This window comes from Apaloderma vittatum, unplaced genomic scaffold, assembly GCF_000703405.1.
Source record: "Apaloderma vittatum isolate BGI_N311 unplaced genomic scaffold, ASM70340v1 scaffold12025, whole genome shotgun sequence".
Classification (NCBI taxonomy): domain Eukaryota; kingdom Metazoa; phylum Chordata; class Aves; order Trogoniformes; family Trogonidae; genus Apaloderma; species Apaloderma vittatum.
Genome location: NW_009718838.1, coordinates 28685 through 50982, shown reverse-complemented (window position 1 = coordinate 50982; position 22298 = coordinate 28685). Strand labels below are relative to the sequence as shown.

Below are 22298 nucleotides of genomic sequence, written 5' to 3'. Positions count from 1 at the left end.
TTTTGTTACAATGTTAATTGTCTGAACCTTTGTCTCACCTCATCTGTCTCAGTTAGATCCAGAGTGTGCTCTGGATCTAACACACTCAGTACCTCCACAAACACTCACTTAAGGACTTTTTTTTTAAAAAAATCACCTTTATACAGACCACTGCTCCTTTTACATGCATTCACGTGATTGTTCTAAGTACCATGCTGTTACTAACCAGCAAAAAGAGAAAGAATAAAATTAAACATAAAATATACAGAGACAAATCAATTTCTATTTTTAAATGACAGTATTTTCCACCTTGTATTTTTTTCCTATCTTTCTGCTGAGCCTACTGAGTATCCACAAATAGTGCAGCAGGTGGAATGGGTCTACGGACAGAGGCAAGAGTTCATCCCCTTACGTTGCCTGTGTTCAACCACAGACCTTATTCCTAGAGGAAACCTGCTGTAGCAAGTGTGGGAAAGGCTCAGTGAAGGGAGGAGTAAACTGTCCCAGAGCTTTCTCCCAGGCCCCTCACTTACCAAAGGCTCCAGCTCTTTGCGATCTATGAGGTTGAGCTCTGTCACAAAGTAATAGAAATGCTTGTAACAGGTGTTCACGTGGGCCTCAGCCCCCATAAGGATGATTCTATCAAAGTGATGGATGTAGACGTGAACAAACACCCTGAAGAGCCGGCAGAGTATCTTCTTGCAGACCTGAAGGAAGTTCTTTGGAAAGGGAACACCTGTGAATAGAGCAGGCAGAGTTGTTAGAACGACCCTGTCACCCTCCCAAGACAACAGCTTTGGAGCAAAGCATGAGTGTGTGACCGCACACCGGGTTATGATTTTCCAGGCCTCCTTCCAACTCAGAAGATCACTTAATGCACACATTCATCTGCCTGCTAGCACCAAAGATAAACAAATACTTCAGCAACTGTAATGGATTAAGACCAACAGGTACTGGTCCTTTTTCCCTGAGCAATTTAATGGAGGAACATCTAGTATTTTAACATTCAGAAATGTGATTTCCACTGCAGTGAACGCTGTCCTACCAACAGCAATAACTTCGTATCCTGAGACGGCTGCTCCCCGCACTGACACACACAGAACGTGTCCTGGAAGTGGCAGGCACTCTCTGGCTCATTCAGCAGTGGCATTGCACAGCATCAAACTTCATAATGAATTTGAAATAACCAACAGAAGGACAGACCCTTTTGCATTCTCTTTCCTCCCAGTTACATGTACCAATACAAATGCTCTTTTAATAGAAAAACTCTTGAAGAGACACAGGGACAGTTCCTCCAGAACACCTCAGGAGTTACACCGCTGGCTCCAAGGCAGGAACAAAAGCAACATTTGCAGATGTAAACAGCCAGGCATCTACAATGTGGCAGAAACAACTCCTTCAAAACTGCCCGTCATTGAAGACGGATCTTGCATGGCCTTGTGTGCCACTGAGCTGTCCCAAAAACTGAGTGGTTCGTCTCCTTCTGTGACTGTGTCTCAGACATGATGACCTTAGTGTCAGGCTGGAAACTATACTGCTACTTTGCTCTGCTGGACATTCTCATTTTTCAGTTATAAAGTTCATGTTTCAGTCACATTTAAACTACATAACTGCAGTTATTGCTTCTTTAAAAAAAAACCAACAAATCAAAACTAAAATCCCACAGCTAACCAGTCCCATACTCCCTAAAAGCCCAGCTCATGGTCACAATAAGAAATAAGTTTATTTTCAGAAAGAAGACGGACATACTGAATTAACACTGTCACAAGCTTTCCAGTTTTCAACTTATAGCTTCCTGTTAAATATTGTTTATGGTCAAATTGCTCATTTTCCCTGAGAGGGACGTGAGGACACACAGTGTTTCTCCATACTGAAAATAGTTTTATTTTTAATTATGGATTGCATAAATTACAAACTGGGCCATAACCAGCCTAGGTCCTACCAAGAGGAAGATGTGCCTTGTTCTGCACTCCCTGGCCAGGGAGGTACCGGGGTGCATCCACTGCAGATGTGAGCACCTCTGTGTGTGAGCGTGCAAGCGGGGAAGAACACGAGTGGGCACCGGTGTCCGCCTCAGTGTGTTCCTGAACTGCCTCTCTATTTGCCACTGCTGAGGTGCAGATCATGTGACAAAGTGTCTTGGGGTCTTTCTCGGGGGGCTCTACTGGGTTCATCAGAGGGAAATCCTTTTGGTACAATTTCAAGTTGCTTTAGAAATGCAGGGCAGCCCTTCTCAACTCCTAACGTACAAACTGGAGACCAGAGAAATAGCCACACCTAGCAAAGAACGACTTGATCTCCTTAAGAAATGTTTGCTTTTAGTTGTTGAATCCATTCTTCTCAGTGCTAAAGCTAATACTGAAGGTCACAGAGGAGGAGGAAGTCTAAATGCTCAAGCCATGAACTGAGACATCACTGTGCCATTATGGAAATGATAACATGTACAGATGTCTTGGCAATATTTGAATTGAAACTCCACACAATGAGCCAAACACCTGTATTATAATAAACAACTGTTTTTATTTTTAAGGGCAAAATAAATACAGCCTATCAAAAAATGTAACAGAAACCAGGTTTGAGCCACCAAAGCATGGCTAAATTCAGGAATGATTACAGCAGCAGCCTGCTTTACATTTTTGTAAAAGCTAGCCAAACCAGAATTTTAAAAATACACCCAAGAAAATGCTAAGTCTTAAGAAAGGAGGAAGGGGAGTAGCTGGCATTTGTTACTACGAGCTGGTTCACTGAACTGAATTCTTGAAGGCACTAAATTTTCTGATCCAGAACAGGCATGTCTCAAAATAGAGAATAATTAGTTTCACCTTCCACAAGCTGACATACAATTGTTCCTGAAGAATGTTTTTGTAATGAAAAAACTCATACTTCTGTATTAACTGCCTAAACCAAACTGAATAAACCAAGCTGACAAATCCTTTAACTTCTCTGCAGCCCATGTTACCACTTAACAGTTACAAGCAGTAAGGGCAAAGGCTGCAGAGCACTGTTTCTGGTTTTGTTTTTTTTTTGACAGCTTTTTAGATATTAGGCAGTCAGCTTGGCGACATGTAAATAACACACAAGAAAAAAAATAGCTGTTGCAGAACAGCCTAGAGTGCACAATAATCTTGCAGTGTTCCCACTGCTTCTCATGTGTGTTTTCAGACAGGCTGTCTAGTTTCATTTGCTGTTGTGGAACTTCTCCCTTTTTGCTATATCTCTTTCATTCACTCTTAAATAAACCATTCATTCATATAAACTTTCATTCCCTCTTAAATAACCTACTATCACAGATTTATCACCTGGGTATGCCAGAATCTCTCTGACTTCCCTCTAGTTCCTGCAAAACCAGTGTCCCAACAGTTAAGAAGTGCCTCCTGGTACCACTGAAAGCAACTGGTAAGCATCAGCGAGCTGAGCTCCTCAGCCTTGAAGAGCTGCTGCCAGCCAGGCAGTGCAGAGGAGGCTTAAAATCTGGTCAGCCCGAAGCTGACCACACTACAGATTCTGATCTCAGTTACAGTAGAATGAACTCAAAGTGATGCCATCAAAATGTAAAAAGTCAGAGTGAAATTACTCTAGATTTATACTCTGAGGTCAGAATTTGGCCTAATTTTTTGTTCCTGCTGCAACTGCTACAGTTACGAGTAAATCAACCACAGAACATAATTATTACAAGCAGCTCTTGGGAGTGGTCTAGATTATAAGGAGTCTGTTCTCTGTCCTCAACCTCGGCCACAGCAGCCTTTGCCTTCTGCCTCTCCAAGCCTTCATTAAACACGAAGTCTGGGTTTAATAATTCCTTTCCTGGAACTTTGTAGTTAAAAAAAAGAGAGGAAAAGAAAGTGAAAAAGACCCCACACCAAGCCCACCAAAAGCCCAAGTATTTATTTAAACTTTGGATTATTTGTAACAGTGAAAAAAATTTCCAGGAAGATGACTCTCTTACTATCTGGAAGGTGATACTGTAAAGATACAAAATGTAAAGATGCTAGATTATATCCCTGAGTCATGGTTATTAAAAGGCAAAGAAATACCAAGATGACACTGATATTTTTGAGCTAGCTGCTACTTGCTAACAAAAAGCATTTCTGCATGGTGCAACTGGCAGCCTTGATTGATCTGTATGCTGAACCCCAGTGCTTCTGTCAGAGAAGAAAGCAACAGAGAGTCCTTTTTGTCCACCTGGCATTCAAACCTCCAGAGCTCCCTATTATGATCCAAGAGTGTCCACGCAACTTTCAAACGTCCCAACCACACAGCAGAAGCTCCGTAACTGAGGGTTATAGATACGTAGTCGGGAAACAATTCACGAGGGGTACGCAGGCACGGTGTAAGCAGTAGCAAACGCGGCCAGCACGGCTGTAGCCACTCCTGCCCGGAGTGCGTGCTGCACTGGCCAGCGATGCACTGACTGATGGTGTCCTCCCACAGAAGAGTTGCACCCACACATCCTGCTGATAGACGCACCGTGGCAGCACGGGGGAACAAATGCATCCCCTCTCCGTGCTCCTCTCACCTTTCTGCTTCTGTTGACTGGATAGACAAGGCTAGAAAAAGCAAGATTCTCCACAACTTCCAAAACTCAGCCTGCTTGATACATTTATCAAGTTCTTCTCCATCTGAAAATGGTGGGATTTTCACCTTCTTTTTGTAAACAGCCTCGTATCCTCGTACTGTGTAGGCTATCGACTTCATTCCTTACATGTTCTTAATCTGCTGGGGTGAGCACCCAGATCTAATCTATCCACCACCAAACAGACAGACAGGAACACTGTCAGCAAAGTGAGCCACGCGACTGGCCTGTTGTCTGACCTCTCTCAGTATTCCATGTACATGACAAATGCACACAGTGCCACGGCCCTGCTCTCATGACACTCACTCCCCACAGGCAGTTACAACTTTTATCTGCTCAAAAGGCTGGTCGCAACAACATGGAAAATTATGCTGCCCACTTTGAGCAGTGATCACTAGTGCTGATTTAAAACATGGGTGTTTTAATGCCATGACAAACGTTCTCACTTAAACCCTGCTGATACAAAATCTGGTTTTTGTAAGACGCAACAAACTGGGATAAGGCAGAGAGACTAGAAGTTAAAGAAACTAAATTAGGTGGGGATAAAAGAGGATAACTAAAGGTCTGAGATGGATGCAACAGGCAAAAAGCTTGTCTCACCTGACAGATGAGAATCTTGAATCTTCTTCCTTCGGTTTGTACCACAACCTCCCCTTAAGTAGGTCAGTTGTACAAGTGAGAGAGGAAAGAGAGGAAAAAATCAAGATACAGTTTGTCTTCGTTGCCTGGTTGACTGTCTCTAGAAAGAAGGTATGTGGTTCCAGAATGCTGACGCTAGAGACGCAGAGAACAACTCGGACTTCTGGCCTGAACTCTTACCCGACTGGCTCATGGTCCTGCCTGCAACATGCCATGAAAATGACTGCCCAGTTACATCCATGATGACAGACCCATTTTTGACCTTCTGTATTTGTGTGAAGTCTTACTTTAGTCAAGGGAACCTGGTTAGCCCTTTGGCAACTGTGAATAGAAATTTTGCTGCACATTCGAAAATCCTTTCATAGGCCACAGTTGTAATTCCTTCTTTTTTCAAAATACACACCTGGGAAAAAAGAGGCTCCCTTCTCCCTTGGCAAAGTAACTGACACTATGCTACTGCAAACACAGCGTAAAAACATACCAACCTAGTAAAGCAAGATATTTTTTCCAGTTTTATAATAAGAAGCAAGGAGACACTGTTACCAGAAACTAACAATTTGGAGAAGGTACCTGAACCAAACCCTTCCCGCCCTCCTCCCTCCATGTTTTCCTTCTCTTATCCCTGCCACAAATACCAATATTTGCAAAAGATGCCCTCAGCTGTTGCTGCAAGCTTTGCTGTAAAAACACTTATCCAAGCACACATTCAGTATTATCTCAGCATGTTAGTCAAGAATTGTCTGTCTCAAGGGCCAGTGAAAACAATGTCAGTTTTGCTGGACTTTGTTCCATACATAAATAAGTAGACAGCTGCAAAATATTAGTGATAAACTAGTCTGCCATGTACCCACACCCTCCTGATACCACCCTCCTTTCTGCTCTCAAATCAGATACGAAAACAACCTGGAGATTCTATGTCTTTCTAAGCAAAAACGGTGTCCTTCCCTCTTTTTAAGCAGGACTGCCTCTATCAGTGTGACCCCTGAGTGAACAAACCCATGCCCACTGTCCAGTCTTCAGCAAAGGTCCTCAGGTGCATTCCTGGACAGAACAATTGTTTGACAAGACAATTGTTTGAAGCTTCGCACTACGTGAACAAACACAACAGTTCTCCCTGCTGCTGCATATCAAGAAATGGGTGATAGCATTAAATTTTGCCATTTAATTAACAATTTCACCAGAAGTGTCTTACAACGCAAACATTGCAAAACACGTAAGCATGCAAAGCACCTGAATGGACTCTCCTTGAAATCAGAGGGACCTATATACTTGCATTGCATAAGCCAGATCCCTTGGATTTTAAACAAATTTACAATGGCTGTTCCTGACTGCAACCTGACCTCCTCCTGTTATTTATTACTTCTGCTGCGGAGGAGGAGCAGAAGGTAAACACCACAAAGCCAGAGAGTAGAACGCTCCTGCTGGCTGTACCAAGCAAGGCCAGTTTTACCTAAGACGATAATCAGATAAACTCATCAGAATAGATCTGTAGGTCTCCCAGGCAATGGGAACACTCAATGCCATAAAAAGCTGCAGAATCATGGTTGCGTGACAATGCAGCTCATCCACCCGGGAAGATCCATCTTCACAACTTCCAAAATGAGATTTGTTGGAGCACTGCATTTGAACAACTTGATAACGGTACTAATACATACGTAGCTGAAAACAGGCTTGGAAATCCATAACATAGAGCTCTCCCTGCCTTAGCAGAAACTATAATACAGGTAAACAAAATACAGCCAAACAAAATACAGCCTCTTCTGGGACAAAAAATACAGCAGCCATCTGGCAGTGAAACAGCTTAGGATGGGATAAAGAGTTTATTACGCTGATGAGTAAAAGTAAGGGAAAAGTATGTATGAACAGTGGAGCCTGGCCAAGATATCAATGTAAAAACTTTCCTCCCCACCTGGCAGAGGTTTAGTAAGAGCTTTGTTCCTACAATACTCGCCATGGCCTGGGTAACGAGACGGTTTCGGCTTTCCATGCTGCGTGCGCCACTGGCCAGAATGGCTTTTGTTTTTGGCTGTTACTAACTTCTGATATCTTCGGAAAACAAATTTTCTGCCTCCCCATTAATTTTATAGGGGCACTGGAAGAAACATGCTGTTTAGGGGACCATTCTGGCTTACTGATGCAGCAAATGGAAACATGATCTGAAGTAGCAACTAGCTGATCACAGCCATTGTGTCTCCTGATGCACGTTACCTTCTGCATCTTTCATAGAGGTGCCGACTTAGGAATATTGTCTGTGTATAAAACTATCCTCAGTGTATATCCACAGTTCCTTAGAGCGGTAATTTAGAAGTTCTGAGTAAGTTTTTTTTTTCCACCTCCAGTAAAACGTAGTTCTTTCACGAGATAAGGAAAGACAATTACATAGCAGTGTGTAAAGGAAGTTTAGCAGAAGACTGGAAATTCTGATCCAGAAAACTGAGAACAAAACCACCCAAGAACAGAATCCTGGTCCTTGAGTTTGCCTCAGTTAATCCTGATTTACAACAGTGCAGCCTAGAACAAAGTCCAGCATCCTGGAAAAGAATTCTACAGGCTGACAAGAAAAAGCCAGTTCAGCCTTTTAAATCTGCTTTTACATGCCTAACTATTTCTTGCTTTTGTAACACCAGACCTGGGGATAACACAGCAGATGCTTTTCAGTACTCTGCTTTTACAACTGTTAAAGGGTTGTAAAATTGAATGAACCCATCATCTGAAGAAAAAAGAGCTAAGCACACTTAAGCACTCTCAAACATCAGAGAGCTAAGACAGATTCTCTATTCAAGTCTGTAGCTGTGACCCCAGCTACTCCACCCTCAGTTGCTGCTAACACTCTGAACCGAGCACCTCCCCAGGGTTTTGCTTCCCTTGTTTTCTCAGAACTGCCTTAGTGGAAGAGATCAGTCTCTCTCTCCATGTAAACATTAACTGATATTCAAACACTAAATGTGATATCCAGCTTTCCTCTGAGGAACACTCAGCACAATGTCTGCTACACACCAGTTGCGTCAGGTTCAGTACCAAAGGCAGTGGTGAATTCTCATTTCAGAGCAGAGCTGGAGAAGGTAGTGCTATCTGGTTTTATATGTCACCCTTTTTTTTTTTTTTTTTTTTTTGGTGGTATTTCCAGAGCTGGGGACTTGCAATGTAAGAGGGCAGCAAAAGACAGCATGATTCTAGCCCAGTGGGTAGAGCCCCATTCTTGGAAGTGGTCCTGCATTTTGCAGGTACGTTGTAGATTACTTTGGAAGAGGAACCAAAGTATACGGGACTTTACATTCACAGATGACAGGACTTTCCAAGAGTTTTCTGGTTATGTCAGCAGGCACACACACACACAATTCCACACATGCAAACGGCCACACACGCTCATGCTGCAAAGCCTTTGTAGAAGCTATCACTGACTGCCAGGTTTTGGATACAGTGTAATTCCCAAGCAGGAAATAAAGTCATATATAGATGATTTTAATATTTTGATTGCACATATTCCTGTAAGACTATCTCTACTATTAAAGCATAGTTCAAATATGCTTGGATTTACAAGGCACTGGAAACCTACTGTTGACCACACAAAGGAGCTACTATCATTTAAATAGATTCTTCCAACATATTATGAATAGATAAGATCTGTCTTTTCACATTCGTAGGGCTCCATCTGGTACCTTGAAATCAGAAGAAGCTTTACCACTCACCTCACCGAAAAGGAGCCTGGAAAACCAATGAGGAAGAGTATCCTGTTTCTTGTAAAGCATCATGAAGCTAAGCAGCATAGTATTAATATATAATGCCACTATCAAAGGAAAATTACAGAAAAAAATTCAAAAGTTACATTAACTTGACCTCAACCAACAACTTTTACAAGGTTCATGTGCTAATAACAATTTTGAATGAAAATAAGTCAATAAAAATCAAATGCGCTACAGGACCGAAAGTCTTCAAAGAGAAGAAACAAAAGGTGTATTTTAAAACATGACTACACAAAACCAAGTTGATCTGCTCTACTGGCAAATTTAACTGAGAAAGGGGGACATCCTAATTTCACTTCAGTAAAATTTTCTCTTTAACAGATCTTTCACAGGGTGAACACACTCTGAATCCTTCCCTAACAGCACCCATCATCCAATTCGCACTCACCAAAGCTTGGAATATCAAAGATTTTAGACAGCCTCGGACATTAAACACCTCAGGCCCCACTAGTCATGGGCAACATCATCTTATCAACAGACTTTTTAACTATTATATAAGGAACATTTCTATGTTACAGCAGCTGCACCTGCATGAATTCTTGAAAGCCACCTGCAAATATTTTCTCTTATTCCATTTAATGCCTAATGAATGTCACAGAACTGAATGGAAAATAAAGCAAAGACTATTTTAGCCTAGTATCTTTTTCCAGAAGCTAGAAGCCAATTCTGTAGAATTATTATTTCATTCACAGGAAGAATAAGAAAACACTCGTTAAGCCTTAATTTCACAAATGAAAAGCTTAAATAAATTCAAACTCAGAATCATAAGAAGTTTCTTTAGGCTACCTGCTTTCCATACAAACTGATAAAATACATTTTTATGTATTTCAGACAAACAGTATATATATCCCAACTCCACTCATTCTTTCCTCTTTCATTCTGTCTTTTGCTCTACTTCTTTTATATTTTTCTTACGTTAACATCAAAATACTGCTCCATGGAAAAGGTGGATTGCAAACTACCATAATCTAAGGCGGACCTTTCTCCTCTTCTTGCTCTCTTGTATAAAAGAAAACTTCATAGAGTAAAATTATTAATCTAACAGCCAGATTTGATTTTGATGCCTTACCAAATTTCTTTGTTACTTTGATTACATTTGTGAATTTTCTTACAGCTGTAAATTTATTTAGCATTTTATTTGCTCACAATTTGTATTATTCGCTTATATAATGAGAAAACTCTGAACATCTTATTCTGACAAAACCCACAAAAAAATCACAAACCAATTTTTCTGAGCCACTTACAGGTCTGGTTTACATATTTTGAATGTTAGGATTGGCAAAACTGTAACTGATTTCATGACGTTATCCTTACCCTTCTATCCCTCTCAATGAGACAGAATTAAGCAGTTGTCCTGGTCTGAGCCAAACAGAACGAATTCTGTTCAGTGATTTTTGCTTCTCAGCTCAGTCTCTTCCAAGAGGCTGCACTTTCTGAAGTCAGCAGAATGTTTTTGCAGACAGTGTGTGCTACTGGCAGTGATAACACCTGATGTTTACAGCTACTGCCTGGGACTGGGATGCAGAAAGGCTCTTGCTGATACTTATTCCTACAGTGACCAAGGCCACTGCTGGCTCTTGTGTGCCACGCTGGGGGTGCCAGGTAGGGAGAGGGGTCACAAGGAAGTAAAAGGTGGCACCTCCAGTGGGTAATAGACAGGACAGGTGACCAACGAGAGTATTCCATCCCATATACGTCATATTTAGTATAAAACTGAGGTATCACGAGGGTTTAGGTCTTCCTCTTTCTTCTCTTCTGCAATGCCCGGTGTCCAGGACTCCATCCAACCTCCTGCTTTTGATCTGGATCCTGAGTTCCCAAATCCAGCTCCCTTTACCCAGCTCCCCTCTGTTGCTGAGCCTGTGGCTTCCCCGGTGCTGACTGCTCTGCAGCATCAGTGGGGATTGATATCGGGAAGTGGGGAGCTGAGTTCGATATCAGTTTTGTATATATTTCTATATAGTTCTTTATTTTTATTATTTCCTTATTAGTGCTATTATTGTTTTATTAAAACTGTTTTAGTTTTCTTTTCCAGTCCATAAGGCTCTCTGCCTCATTCCCTTTTCCTTCCTGTTCGGGAAGGGAGAGGGGCCAGAGGGCATCTGTCAGTGTTTAGTGGCTGGTTCAGCCCTAACCCACAACAGCAGTGCATGTTGAAATTGTCATGAGGTTTAAATTCTACTACAATACACTGAAAATTAACGGTTTCTTTTTTCTGAGTAATCCATGTACATAAATGCACAGCGCTCAAAAATGGAAAAGAAAACAATGAGGTTGCTCCATAACCCTATTAGCAAAAATGACGACAGTAGTTTTCTGCAAAAATACAGGAAGAAATGGAACAATTATTCTGCACTGGGACTTTCTGCATAAAGCTTTACAAAGAATCCTCACAAAAGACTCTATTCTGGATGCTGCATAAACGCCTAAGGACAGTTCTTTCTCCCACAATGACAAAATTAGTATGCATAGAAGCCCAGGAAAATTATGGCCATAATTCTCTATGATTCCTAGGACTTGTCTAAGCACCAAAAAAACCACCAACCCAATAAAAAAATCTGTGATTATTATTGCTGGTCCTTTATAGTGGTAAAATGTACTGCCTGATTAAATACTTCAAAGGAGGAAGATGTACTTCAAGAAGTCAAAAAAATTCTCAGACAAGTTGGTTGCTTTGTTCCTGTAAAATGAGAGGAGCTGTTGCACTACACGACAGCTGCTGAACACCTACTTCTGCAAAGTGATAAAACTTAAAATAATTCAGAGCACAACATGAGGTGACGAGTACGAGTTACATGGGATGCCCTAGTTTAACAAACACTTCTCGCTGTACTGTTACAAAATTTCTTATCTATTACTCCCCCTGAAAATCTAAGAGGAGTATTAATACAAAGGTAACATGGGGGAAAAGCCTGTTGCACTCAGTGCTCAGTGTAGTCCTACATCAAGAACTCTAAAATATCTACTACACTGACAAACACAATGAAGATTTTCAGCTTTCCATCCACGACCGTGTCTGTCTTCTCTGAAACTTACAGCTCGGGCACACAGACCACGGGCCACAGCAAATCATTGGCTGTCACCAATCTAACCTGTGACCACGCTCCTCTTACACACACTCCTATTACTACGATTAGGTATGTCCAGTCTACTTCTAAGAGTTAAACGGCAGCTGGTTTGCTGTTGCGTGCTGAAAAGAGCAGCAGTCCGAGCGCTGCTTTGCAAGCACAAAACCAGTATTGGAGCACTGGTTTACAGGCAGGCCCCAGAGGAAGGCACTGTCTGTCAGAGGAGCGGCAGACAACTCCAACAGCAGCTTGGGGTGTGTTCCTTCCATTTGTTTCTGCCTGTTTGTCCAAGCTGAGGTTAGAACACGAGAACATTAGAACCTCTTTTCTGCGGAGATATGTCTAACTTCTCTGTTCCTAGTTCAGAGGCACTTCTATACACCCTTGTTGTCCACTCTGAAAGTTTTACATTTTTGGCATTACCTTCTCTCTGATGAGAGAACTTCAAAAAGGTGTGGGAGAAGCAGGGATTTACATAATTGCATTGTTATGCTTTTTTGGTTTGCTCCCAGTTCATTTCCTAGTAATTCTTAACATTTTGTTGGCACTGAACTCTCTTCCTTAAACTTAGATCATGCAAACCTACTTTCTAAGGCAAAGCACGTTTAAGGCATTGAATTTCTGACACTTCTGAGTTGGGCCCATCCTCAGCCACAGTATGTCACAGATTTGACACAGCCTTGCTGTGAAGCTATCTAAAGAGAAGAGTTCAGTTAGGGTAGTGTGCTGGGTTTGCCTGGCCAGATTTCAGTGGCAAAGGGGGCTGTAGGGGTGGCTTCTGCAAGAAGCTGCTAGAAGCTTCCCAAGTCTGACAGAGCCAATGCCAGCCGGCCCCAAAGAGGGACCTGCTGCTGGCCAGGGCTGAGCCTGTCACTGACAAAAGGATATGAATATTCTTTTGAAAACATATTTAAGAAATGGGAAAAAAAGAATTGCACCACACAACAGCTGGCAGAGAGACAGAGGGGTGAGAATATGTGCAGACACCAAGGTCAGTGAAGAGGAGGGCGGATGAGCTCCAGGTGCCAGAGCAGAGAGTCCCCCGGGTTGTGGTGAAGCCCATGGTGAAGCGAGTTGTCCCCCTGCAGCCCGTGGACGGGGTGTAGATGTCCACCCTGGGGTGGAGGACCCCACGCCGTGTGGGTGGATGCCTGAAGGGGGCTGCAGCCCGTGGGAAGCCCACATTGGAGCAGGTCGCTGCCAGAGCCTGTAGCCCGTGGGGAGAGAGAAGCCCACGCTGGAGCACGTTGGCTGGGGGGACTTTTGGGATGCCACACTCACACTGGAGCAGTTTCCCCTGAAGGACCGCCCCATGGAGAGACTCACTCAGGGGCAGTTCATGAAGAACTTTCTCTCATGAGAGGACTCACAATGGAGAAAGTATGTGAAGATTGTCCCCTGAGAGAGGGACCCCACGATGTCCCAGGGAAGAGTGAGGAGTCCTCCCCCGGAGGAAGAAGCCACGTTGAAAACAACATCAGATGAACTCACCATAATCCCCATTCCCTGTCCCCCTGCGTCGCTCGGGGGGCGGAGGTGGATAAATTAGGATTGATGTTAAGCCCAGGAAGAAAGCAGGGGTGGGGGGAAGATGGTATTTTAAGATCAGTTTTTATTTCCCATTACTCTTCTCTGATTGGTTTCTTAATAACTTTAACTAATTTCCCCCAAAATTGAGTCAGTTTAGCTCAGGATGGTAGCTGCAGGTGATCTCCCCATCCTCATCTCAAACCATCGGCCCTTCGTTATATTTTCTCCCCGATCTAGCTGAGAAGGGGGAGTGACAGAGCAGTTGTGGTGCATACCTGGCCACCAGCCAGGGTCAAACCACTACAGGTAGAAGCTGTGGCTGTGGAGTTGCAGGTCCTCCGAGTGGCTAGTTTGAGTAACATCCTATAGCACAGGTGACCACAATTTGCTGGTGAGCTAAATTCCTTTAGAACAAGGGATCTGGCAGCCACAGGACACAACACTCCAGATGCCATGTGGGACACCAGTTCTTGGAACGTGTTCCGTACTTCCTTCTTCCTCCCCAATCAGTATCAGAGTGAGGAGAGATCCTGAAACCTCTCAGCCTTTGCAATGCCGGCTAACACATCCCTCTCTGCAAGAGCTTTCCCTCTACCATTCACGATGTCACTAAAGATTTTATGCTTTTTTTTTTTTAAGTTCCTGTAGCACAGAGGTTGGAAGAAGAGATCTGCTGAGACCTCCTTTTCTGTGTTAGTAGTAAGTGGTTTTTAGTTCCTAATGATCACCACAATCCAGAAAACTTGGCAGAGGAGGCACCAGCACTTACTTTCTATTGCACCACTATTATTACCAGAGCTAGATTGAAGCTAAATTGAAGAATGGGTTAATTTTTACAGGTGAGCTGCAAAAAGACAAGTGTGTTCCTCAGAAGGCACATTTAGCATCAGATCAAGAGGGTACACTGGGCAAGCCAGCTGAGGAGGACAGCTCCGGGAGCAGTCACCTGTCAGTCAACAACAATTGCTGAGGATAGTCTAGACTGCTTCTAAGCTCCAGTCCCTACTCTTGTCTAAGCAGAATGTCCAGCCAATCAACGCATTTTAGATACAATACAAAAATAGGGAACAAACTGATTCCAAAATCAGTCAGCAAGAACACAATGCAATGCTAAGAAGGTGAGACAGATACCTGTCCTGCAAACTGCATCGCTCACCACGCAGGTGGGGCCAACACAGTTTGTGTGGATCTTCTTTGATGGTATTCTTGAGGTGTACTAGGTTTGTGTGTTGATCCACCTGACAGCTTAGCTGCCATAGAAGCACCTGTTAGACCCTGAATCACAGAACAGGAAAAAGGGGAGAGGAGGAGACATATAATCTAGTTGGAAAATATCTACATGATATTTTTAGGGCACATGTATTTCAAGACACCAAGCTTTCTAAGGGGATAACTGTGCTGCTGCTATAACTTTGCTGTAACATTGCACAGAATACACAGTTTAATGACTAGAGAAAAGCTACAGCCATACAATAGTCTATACCTTGCAAAATTTTCTTTATTTCACTGGCACAAGGGATTAACTCAGAGCTCTTGGCAAGCACATCCATGCTGAAGGAAGGAGCAAGGAAGTGCAGCAACAGTGAGAAGAAGATAAGCTTTACAAAACAAATATTTTCTTTAGCCCAAACCCAGCACTGGTGTGACAGGTGTGAAGACTGTGCAGATAGAGTTGTTTGAATTTACAGCAGAGTTCCACTGGTGCCTACGTGCATCCACCATTGGGTGACGGAATGAGCAGCTAACAGCCAGCAATCTGATTCCTCTCTTCAGTCTCTGGCAAAGCTTTGTCTTAAAATGAAAGAAACAATCCAGCTGCAGAGATTGTAGATTTTTTTACTGCAGGGCAGGTGTGCATGAAGCAATAGTGGTTCCTAGATGGTGCAATTGCTGCAAAGAATGAAGGAAAAAAATACATGCAGCAAATGCCACAAAACTTCACTTTGCCCACACCATGGCCACCTCCTCATATTTGGGAAGAGTAACAAGACAGGGACAGTTGTAAGACAAAGTCAATGACGTTAAACACTCTCCCCACATTTCTAGAGTTAAAAGCCCTGTATTGCAAAGAGGTCTTCACTCAGTACAGGCGGTTGAGGAGTCTGTTCATAGGCATCAGGCGGCTGCTCCTCTGCCCCTGCAGAACAATGCCCCAAGTGGCAACTGTTATTACTGGCTAGAGAACTGGAAAAATTCAACCACAATACTAGTAAGAAAACTGAAAAAGCTTAATTCTTGATTTAGTAGTTTTTTTGAATCACATCCATGAGAGCCCTCCAGAGTCTCGGTCTGCTTTTGTAGATGCATTGTGGTGACATACCGGGCTCCTTTTCTGGAATTGGCAAAGTCTGCAAAAACTGTGAAGTTGCCAGCTACAATTTTACTAGTTAAGCATGGACCAAGCAGTGCATTTGTAAAGATACCTTAATTTTCAGCAGAAGCCCTAGGCTTTGAATACTTTAAAACATGTTTTCATTTTGATCAGCCATAACCAGGCTATTTCACTACCATAACTTAGTAACCTTTGAAATCATCTTCTATAAAATCTCTTATTGCTTAAAAGTGATTTTTTACTTCCATTAAATGCCAGACTGCAGCTTCTTAAACCGCTTAATCAGTTTCTAAACAACTTAGCTCTTGTTCCTGTAGCAGCCTGTCAGTGCTGAAATTAGAATGAAGAATCACAGGATGATCGGAGCTGGCACAGATCTTAGGAGGTCTGCAACCCAGCTCTCTGCTTTATATAGCCATCAGATCAGAGCAGGTTGCTCAGTGCTTTTATCCAACCTAGTCTTGAAAACCCCAAAGGATGGAGACAGTAAAACCTCTCTGGGTCCCCTCTCAGTCGTTCTGTTGTCCTCATGGGGAAAAAATTCTCATTATGTCAAGTCAGAAAAGAAGTTCATGTTCTTGTTTATTTCAGCGGAACTCTCTGTCTTCTGACTGTCTTCTCATTTTGGACTATGGACTTAATGAAGAAATCACATGGTGATGTTCTCTCATCTGTGTTATGCTGGAGGTCAGATTAGAATAAATTAAATAATCCCCTGTGGCTTTAAAAATCTTGATATTTTTCCCAGCGATTCTTACAACAGAAAAAAACCATTCTATTCACTGAAAATCCAAACAAAACAGAATTACTCCCGATTTAAGGCTGCAGTGAGGAGCAGAAAAAACCCTAAGATAACTGGATTTGTCTTGTTTGGGAATCAAGGCCTAAAGGGAGCACAGCATAGAGAGCTGCTTGCTTTCTTAGCAACTTTTCTGACGCTGCCTGAAGACATATGGTGAAAGCTGACAATGTGCAGTTGTTCCACGGATCTACCGCTTCCCACTCCAAATGGTTTCTTCAGCCTCCTTATAACAAAAGTACAGAGATAAAAAAAGTCGGGGGGGATGGAAGGGAGGTACTTTTGAGGCTATGGAGTATTTAAACTGTCTACCTAAGCCTGGGAAATATACCCCTTGAAAGATGTTTAAATAGTGAGACTACTAGGTGCTTGCAAGAACAAGTAGTATTTACCGAAGAAAAGGAATTTACCTTAAAGCTAAATAAAAATCCAGCACACTACAGAAACTCACACTGGAGACTAACATGGATAGCTTCATCAAAGTGGGCTAAGCAGGTGCACAGAGTGAACTGTCCCTCATTCTGTCCCCGCGTTCCCACCCAGTGAGGGCTGACACAGATCAGGAGGTACCTGTGGTTCTATGCAGAACTTCTTTTCAAAGCTGTCAGTCTCTTACAGGTCTTAAATCCACTTAAAATAGTTAAAGGAAAATGAGAGCAACGGAAACATGAACAAGGACATAACCACATCTAAAAATCTATGCAGCCTGTGAGGTCATTTGACAAAGACAGTCTCTAGAAAAGCTTTGCTGTACAAAGACATGGTCCTAGTACCCAGCACTCGGTTTTGTCACCTGCACACAATCCAACAGCTCTTCTGTTCCCCCATCAGCTCTCTTTTCTTTTTCCAGTGAGATCAGTATTAGCAGCAGAGTGGCTGGAGGAAGAGGCTCTTTACCCGCAAATAAATAGAATAGAATGAGGAGAAAGCAGGGGGGAAATAGCACCAGACCACACGGAGTACAGACTCGTGAGTGGCCAGAGGTCATTAAGCCATTGAAAACACTGATAGGATTAAATGTAACATTTATAATAATTTATATCTCAACTGTATTCATGTTTGGGGTTTTTTTTTTTAAACCATAGAGGAGCACCACTAACAAAAAAAGAAAAGCCCAGCAAGGCTTCTTTTTAAATAGGCTATGCCTATCCTGAAATGACTTTCCTTGAAAGTAGCTCCTGAGTGAAAGCTGTGCTTAGTCACAGTTCTTGAAATCCCTTTTTAGAGAGTTTGCATCAGATATGTCAAACAAAAGAAGACAAGTTTCACAGCATTAAGGGCAGAAAAATGTGTTCAAGCTCCTGCGGACAGCTCCTGTGAATCCCACTCTGCATCTCTTTACCAAACCCATTTGCTGATGGGAAGGTCAGCCCAAATCCCATTCCTGGACATACACTTTTTCCAGAACAATTCTCTGTAGACCATATGATACAAAGATTCAAAAGTTTTGAAGCAATAAATGAATCTCTAACTTACTGCCACCAAATGTTTTTAAACTGTTGTACTATTTAGTAAGGACATACCTAAGTCTGTTTTGGTTTCACATCTGATTACACAATCTTTCAAGGTCTATTTCAACTGGTCAGAAGAATTAACAGCTATCATTTTCCCCATCATTAATTTCTCTGAATGCAAATAGAGGTTTGCATTATTATGAGTCTACGATGCACCTAACCAAAGGCTGCTGCAGAACATGTAGGAATCAACAGCACCCGACATAACCACAAAGCTTCTCTCAGACTAAATGTGAAAAGCAAAACACGTAACAATATAGATGCTGAGCGACTGCATTTCAACAGATTCATAAGCAGTACCCAGAAGCTGTCAGATCATCTCCGTTTTACAGACAGGGGATTGATGTGCAAATAAATCTGAAAGATTCCCTTCAAAAAAAAAGTAACTTAACCAGGAACAGACACAAACTTCCCTTTGACCTCTCTGGGTGCCTAAGCAGGAAATTGGTGAGAGAAGAGGTACCAGAGCACTGAGTTCAATGCAGTGCGCATCTGTGTCTCAGCTTTAAGGCCTTCTAAGCAATTTTATTATCAGTTTCATACCACAAACTGGCGAATCAAGAAGATAATGAGAATTGTGTAGGCAGTCACTATGGTTTCAGCGACAATGGCTCAAGAGGAGGGAAAAGCGGAATACAGATGTAAATGTTGCTCTATGAAATAATGCTCCAAAGGGTATTTATAAAATCTTTTTACAGGATTGTGCAGACTGTGCAGACACCTTCGAAGGTCTGTGATACAACCACGGCACAGTTCACCACTTCATGAAGGCTCAAGCAGACTTTTCCCTCTCCTTTGGGTCAATTTAGAGAGAGACAAAGTTTTCACAGACATCAAGCATTCCTGTTCTGAATTGCATCAGAGTCCAGTCCTGCTCCAGAGACCACAGATCTTTCCCCTGCCTCAGTTTATTCAGATTTGATTTAATCTGTAACAGCAAGAGCTGCTGGGAGAAGAAAAACAGTAGACTGAAGGTACTTACCAATTCCATTATCAGGCTTAGAACAGGTAAGCCTTCAGGATAAAAGTTCCTCCGGATGTATTTTACTACACACATAAGGGGTGAGCACCTAGAGCTGAAAGTTTGTGTATTGCATAATATTTGTATATTCAGTAAAACCTAACAGCATGCCAACATATGACCTGCTCCCAACACTTGCAGACAGATCACATTTTCTGCCTACGCAAAATGCAAGAGCACATACTCCAGTATGGAAATTTGGTATAACAAAAGCCCGCAGGAATACTGATGGAAGTAAAATCACTGCACTTTGAATTCCAAAATCATTCATCTCAAGGAAACATAAAAAATGCTTGAGAAATCAAACTCATTTTTTGCTACATAAAATGCATGGTACTGATTCCTTTGAAATCCTCCTTTTTCCTGCTGTGCTGGCAAAGTCCAGATGACAAGATATAGTTACTGTCTTCTTTCAACCTATTAGTGTAGAAAAGCGATGGTAACTGGGAAACAAACGACAAGTTCATTCATAATAATAGCTGTTGAGGACAAGAATAAGGTATTTCAAAGGTCACAAAATACCGATAGGCACAGCCTTTTAATGCATCATCTACCAGTTAGCCAGCTGCACTGACAAAGACAGTGCAGATTTGCTGCACATGAACTGCAAAATACTGTGCTAAACCAATTTTAACACATGAGCATTCCTCTTGTTTGTTACTCATCTGGGTCAAGTACTTAAACATAACATCTCCCATTTCTTACAGCAAGCTCCCAGCAAGTTCCCACTTGCAAGAAGTGAATCAGAATTCATTAACTGAAACTGCTAAAAGTTATGTAAGTATGTTGATATCTCCAAGGTCTAACACCCTGAGGTTTTGGGGTTTTTTTGGTTTTTTTATTACATGCAGCCATAGCTAAAGGTTTAGGCTGTCTATACCACACAATGCACTCTTCTGCAAAGCCCTCCTCATCTAGAGGAACTATTTCAGCAAAGATACCTACCTGACACCTAAAGAAACCTCCATCTACTTGCCCCACTCTTCAGGAAACTTAACTACCCAATTACAAAGGAAAACTCTGCTACCCTTAACAGCTGTCTCATGTGGACTGTCTGCTTAAATCATGGCAAATTTTGGTAGTTATATATTGTCTTAGAATCAGTAATTTGGAGATTAATTCTCTTCCCAATTCACCAGTTTGGAATGGGAAATCAAGAGAGGGTGGGAGGGTAGAGTTCACTGCATTCCTGACTCCCCACTGCACATAGGTACACACACTTCAAAGGGAGGGGGGCACTCAAGTCAGGCTTTGCTTTCCACCCAGCCTGTACCTGCCTGAGTGGACCAGGTAAAGCTGATCACCCTTACTGATTCCTCTTAGAGGCTTATCAGGGACAAATGGCTTGAAAGAAAACACTTTAGGCTAACAAACAGCACCAAACCTCATGGCCCCAGTCAACATTTCACGTATTTCACGCTATTCCTCACAAGACACACTCCCTGTCCCCACCCTGGGGCACAGAATGAAGGGTAGTTTATGCTTTAAGACTTCCCTCACACTCACCTACATTTGTAGGAAATATATTCTCATTGTTGATTTGCACCTCGATCCAGTCCATGAGGAGATTCATATACTGGGGTGCCGGCAATGCCGTGGGCTTCTTGTACTTTCTGTCATCCTGCCACCGGTACTCATACCTAGGGCCTCCAGACATCACTGGGCAGGTCTTCTCCGTGCAAAACTCACAGACAGTTCCATAAATGAGGTTGATCCTGTTGAAAAAGTCCACCACATGGACAGCAACCCAGTCATTCTGATCCTCTCCGCTGGGCAACTGCACGGCTGCCTTCAAGTCCACACCTGAGTGCAGCGAGGCCTGCGCCCGCTTGTGTAGTTCAAACCTCTGGCTCCCAGGTTCAAACTTGCGCTTTGGGCGGAATGTCTTATCTTTATTAAAGACTTGCTTGAGTGCTGTGGACATGTCTGCTGATCTGCTCTGCAGCAGTTGGTAGAAAAGCACAGGTACTTGAAAACAGTTGATCCCTATCGAAGGTCCTTTAGGCTCCGCTGTTTTTCTCAGAGAAGCTCGTATCAACTTCAGAGCAGTCGAACAGCTCTTCCTCTAGAAAGCCTTCCCAAAAGGGTTTACTGCCCTAGGGATATGGAAACAATACACATTAGTGGCAAGCTCAAGCCTGTCCCTGTATATTTGTTATTGGTTTACCATCATTTGCCAATAATTATGAGCTGAAAAGCAAATATATAACAAAGTAGCCTTAAAAAATGGCCAACTCCTAACCTTATGAACACTTAAAAAAATAGAGCCCAACTTTTTAAAGTATTAAGGAATTAATTTTCCTGTCTTTTTAAAATATCTACCCATATAAAGTTTCATAAGTTATCATTGACAGGAATTCAATAAGTCTTGGCACCTTCAGCTTATTTTTGAACCATTCTTTTCATTTTCCTGCATTTTTACAGTGGTCGCATAACATACATAATGTATGTACACATTTAGTACGCAAACTACTACACAACAATTTAAGTCTTATCTAACTGGTCCTAAAGCGGCCGATGGTGCCTCTAAGCATTTTCCACAGCTTCAGTTCTCCTTTCTGGAGTCAAAAAACAAAACAAAACAAAACAAAATCAACCCCCAGCAAGATTCTTCCACATTTGTTCCCTATTTTTAACTGGTGAGCTATTTGGCTTTGCCAGTCTCTTAGAACCTAATTAGAGTGAAACCTACAGCAATGCACAGAAATAAATCCTGTTTCCCACAGAACTGCACAGAGATTGTTATTTTTCTCAGTCCACCTTCAGGAATTCAGTAGTGGTCTTAATTGTCTACTGGATTCTGTAGAATGATTAGAAAGCAATGCTGAAGCTGCCTCTATTCATCTTCTCTGCAGGGGAATACTTGGCATTGTCATTCTTACAAAAGGAAAAACATGCAATTTGCATTGTTCCGTCTGAGCTACTCTTGCAACAAAGAATAGTTTTAACAGCCAGTCTGACTGAAAAAAATAAGTTACCGCACTAGAGCCTTGCTCATTCTTATATACACACATAGAAGAGTATTATCTTCAGTAAATGTAGGCAATTAGTAGGTGATATGGTACATAGGTGCTATCTCAATTACATCTTGTAGTAATGT

General features: G+C 42.3%; 1 protein-coding gene across 1 annotated transcript in view; it reads right to left on the bottom strand.

The window, feature by feature from the left end:
• The window catches only part of MOB3B (MOB kinase activator 3B), a 30437-nt gene extending 9315 nt beyond the window's left edge, over positions 1-21122 (bottom strand). Inside the window, exons 1-2 of the mRNA XM_009870404.1 lie at positions 20705-21122; positions 513-715 (exon numbers count right to left, since the gene is read on the bottom strand). Coding sequence (XP_009868706.1) covers positions 513-715; positions 20705-21122 — 621 coding nt within the window. The remainder of the gene's footprint in view (positions 1-512; positions 716-20704) is intronic.
• Between the last annotated feature and the right edge of the window lie 1176 nt (positions 21123-22298).